At 34.3% G+C, this 3,911-nt stretch overlaps 1 protein-coding gene across 1 annotated transcript; it reads left to right on the plus strand.

The window, feature by feature from the left end:
- The first annotated feature begins 292 nt into the window (after positions 1-292).
- Positions 293-996, plus strand: LOC120069518 (uncharacterized mitochondrial protein AtMg00810-like). The gene is made up of 2 exons (XM_039021295.1): positions 293-416; positions 533-996. Exons 1-2 carry the CDS (start codon positions 293-295, stop codon positions 994-996), a joined length of 588 nt encoding a protein of 195 aa, XP_038877223.1.
- The last annotated feature ends 2,915 nt before the right edge of the window (positions 997-3,911 follow it).

The following is a 3,911-nucleotide window of genomic DNA, read 5'->3' on the forward strand; positions in this document are numbered from 1 at the left end:
AATGGAGAAGTTGTCAAGCACAAAGCAAGTTTGGTTGCTAAAGGATATGTACAAAGACAAGGCATCGACTTTGAAGAAGTTTTTGCACCGGTTGCAAAACTTGACACCGTTCGAGTCATTCTTGCACTCACTGCAAACTGAAATTGGGAGGTACACCATCTAGATGTGATGTTGCCATTTCTCATTGGGGAGTTGGAAGAGGAAGTATATGTTACTCAACCGGAGGGATTTAAGGTTCCAAACTAGAAACACAAGGTGTATACGTTGTCGAAGGCTCTCTACGGATTGAGACATGCTCCACAAGCTTGGAACATTCGACTTGATAAGAGTCTCAAATAGCTTGGCTTTGGGAAATGGACTCAAGAGCAAGCAGTCTACACAAGAAGAGAATGAGAAGAAAGTGTTCTTGTTGGAGTGTATGTTAATGATCTCATTGTAACGGGAAGTAGCACCGAAAAAGTCAACAAGTTCAAGCAACAAATGATGGCAAAATTTGAAATGAGTGATTTGGGTCTTCTCTATTACTACTTAGGGATTGAAGTCGAACAACAGAAGAGTCGAATCTTGCTCAAACAGCCAACTTATGCCAAAAGAATGTTGTCTCAGTTCGGAATGGTTGACTGCAATGCCACGAAGTACCCGATGGAACCCAAGGCACAACTTCACAAAGACATGGAAGGAGCACCAATTGATGCTACGGAGTACAGAAGCACCGTTGGTTGTCTTAGATACTTACTGAACACAAGACCGGATCTCTCATATGCTGTTGGGATGGCGAGTAGGTATATGGAATGGCCTACAGCCATGCATCACAAGGTGGTCAAGCAAATACATAGGTATTTGAGAGGGACAATTCACTTTGGGCTCACTTATGTGAAAGGTCCCCGAGAAGTCAATATATTTGGCTACTCTGACAGTGATTTAGCCGGTGATCTCGATAGGAGGAAAAGCACAAGTGAAATGGTGTTCTACTTAAATGAAAACTTGGTTGCATAGAATTCGCAAAAGCAAAAGACGGTGGCACTCTCATCTTGCGAAGCTGAGTTCATGGCAGCCACTACCGCGGCTTGCCAAACGTGGTGGTTAAGAAGCCTTGTTCGCGAGTTAACCGTAATGGAGCCAAGATCGGTAACATTCTTTGTGGACAACAAATCCGCGATAGCTCTCATGAAGAATCTTGTATTTCATGGCTGCAGTAAGCACATGGATACACGCTTTCATTTCATTCAATATGTGTCGAGAAGGGGAAAATTGTCGTTAAATTTGTCAACACCGGAGAACAACGAGCCGATGTACTGACCAAAGCATTGACAGGAGTGAAGTTAGCTGCTATGCATCAGCCACTTGGTGTGCGTGATTTAGAATCATGTCAGGATTAGGAGGAGTCGTGTGAGCTAATAATCCGGTCATGATTCAAGACCGAATCTTCCGGATCGTATGGAAGAAGAAGTCCACACATTGCTATTTTTAGTAAGCATTATGTTAGTGGTTTGTGGTTATTTTGTTGATATTAGACTATAAATGTAAATCCATCAATTGAATAAAAAATAGGGAGTTCTATTACTTTTCTTTCTCTCACTAATATATTTTGCTTCCATAATATTTTGTTTTGTCTATTTTATTCAAATATATATCAGAGTGCGTGAGATTTTTTTTGTGCAGATCCCTGGTTTTTAAACCAACAGGTGGTACGAATGTAATATGCACGCACGGTGCTACTTTGCATCTTTCCTAAGTGATTAATATGAATTAGTATGGTTGCTTGATCTAAGATTTTTAAAATGGCCCGAGCTTCACTTGGCGGAGTCTAAAGAGAGCTTCTCTCTCCTCATGATGCTTTCCCTTTGAGTTGTGTGGTGCTTTATTGTGTTTTATTCGTTTATGTGGTGTTTTATTTTATGTGTCTTGACCTTCAACTACGAAGTCCATCTCTCCGTTTAGCAATCCAATATCTTGTGCAAACAAAAAATAAAATAAAATAAAATAAAACATAGCATCATCATTGTTCACTTTACAAAATTTGTATTTACTATAATATACTATATATATATATATATATATATATATATATATACACATGTATATACATCCATATATATATATATACATACATATATACTCTTCGTACTCAATGTGAGAATTTAGGATTAAATTAATTTTAGTCATACTAGGTTCGTGTTTATATTAAATGTTATCTTTATAACTATTTAACATAAATTTTGTGAACATTTATTATACCCTATCAAAGTATTGTTGTTTTTAAATATTAGTTATTAGTTATTGATATTCTAACTATGTTAGGCTTATTTATGTAGTTTTTAGTACTTCTGTTTTGTAATTAAGTTAAATTATTTATTTTTAATAGAAATTATAATTAATGATCTAACTTAAATATATTAAATAATACAACTTTTAATTTATGATTACATGAAATATTTATGCTCGTATATTTAATTAATTATTAGATTCAATTCACATGAAAAAAGAATTATATCAAACAAAATCAATTAGGATGATATTGAATATACTAATTAACCTCATATTTATATTCAATAAAGTGTACTCTACAATCTAATAGTTTTTTTATATTTACTCTTTAGGAATCCATGTGCCTTCACAATCAACTCATACATATGTCGAAGTGTTCTCATCTAAATTAATTCTAGATTCAATATCTAACATAGCTTTAGGAATTCCTTGACAATCTAGAGTAGTATCTCCCAGTTCATCATCATTGTATTGATCCTCAAAATCTCTTTATGGTGGAGTAAGGAGAATAGACCATCGACCATCACTTGGATCCTCAACATAAAATACTTGTCTTGCTTGGGATGCCAGTATGAAAAAATCATTCTTGTGGCCTATTCTATATAAGTCAACTAACACAAAACCAAGTTCATCAGTTTTGATGCCACCACTGTTCTCAACCCAATCACATTTAAAAATTGCAACCTTAAATGTATTATAATTTAGTTCCCAAATCTCTTGTATCACCCCATAAAAGGATTTGTCTCCAATTATAGGATTTTTATCTATTGAGCTAGATACTGGCATTGTTTTTGCAATTAAACTAACCCCACTATTTTGTACACTTTTATTTTTGTCAGATAACTTTATGTGATAGTGACATCCATTAATAACATAACTATTGTATGTAGTCACAATTAAATAGGGACCATAGGCAATCCACATAGTTCAAACCTTTCATTTGCATTACCTAAATTTTGATGAGAAACCTCTGCATGTTCATTATATGTTTTATCTGTTTTCCTAGGTTTAAAAAAGGAAAAATCTGAGTTTTCTCCATGATATATCCACCTATTATAGGTGAACCATTCCATATGTTTATAAATCACATTCGACATCACGAGGTTATTTCATTATCACATTTTGACACCGTTTACATGGGCAATGTGTAAACCCTCTCTATCTACATGTTTATTTGTCAAACTAATGAATGATCTTATCCCATCGATATATTCTTTGCTTAATCTATTTCGAAAATTTATCTAAAATCCATAATTTATCCATTAAAAAAGCATCAAATGAAGAAATATTTATTATTATTCACGATTATAACCCTAGGGTCCAGGGGCAACGTGTCGATGGGGTTAGGAGTGAGCTTTAAATCGATAAGTCCAAGCTTGTTTAGCAAGTCATCCACATATTTACTTTAATTAAATATAATACAATTTTCTGAGTAGTTAAGTTGGAGTCCAAAAAAATAACTCAGAATGCCTAAATGTTTGAGAGCAAAGCGATTATCCAACTCTAAAATTAGCTTTCTAATAAGAGAGGCATCGTTCTCTATTACGATAACATCATCTACATAGATGAGTAATAGAATCAACATAGAGCCATTTTGAAAAACAAATTAGACCTGACTTTCTGAAAAACCCCACGAGATTAAG

The sequence above is a fragment of the Benincasa hispida genome, unplaced genomic scaffold (assembly GCF_009727055.1).
Source record: "Benincasa hispida cultivar B227 unplaced genomic scaffold, ASM972705v1 Contig449, whole genome shotgun sequence".
Lineage (NCBI taxonomy): Eukaryota > Viridiplantae > Streptophyta > Magnoliopsida > Cucurbitales > Cucurbitaceae > Benincasa > Benincasa hispida.

What these genes read in the sequence shown, in the direction of transcription:
- LOC120069518 (XM_039021295.1), top strand. Translation starts at nt 293, where the DNA reads ATGCTCCACAAGCTTGGAACATTCGACTTGATAAGAGTCTCAAATAGC. An exon ending in GAAAGTGTTCTTGTTGGAGT is followed by an intron (nt 417 to 532) that starts GTATGTTAATGA and finishes ATTACTACTTAG; the next exon opens with GGATTGAAGTCGAACAACAG.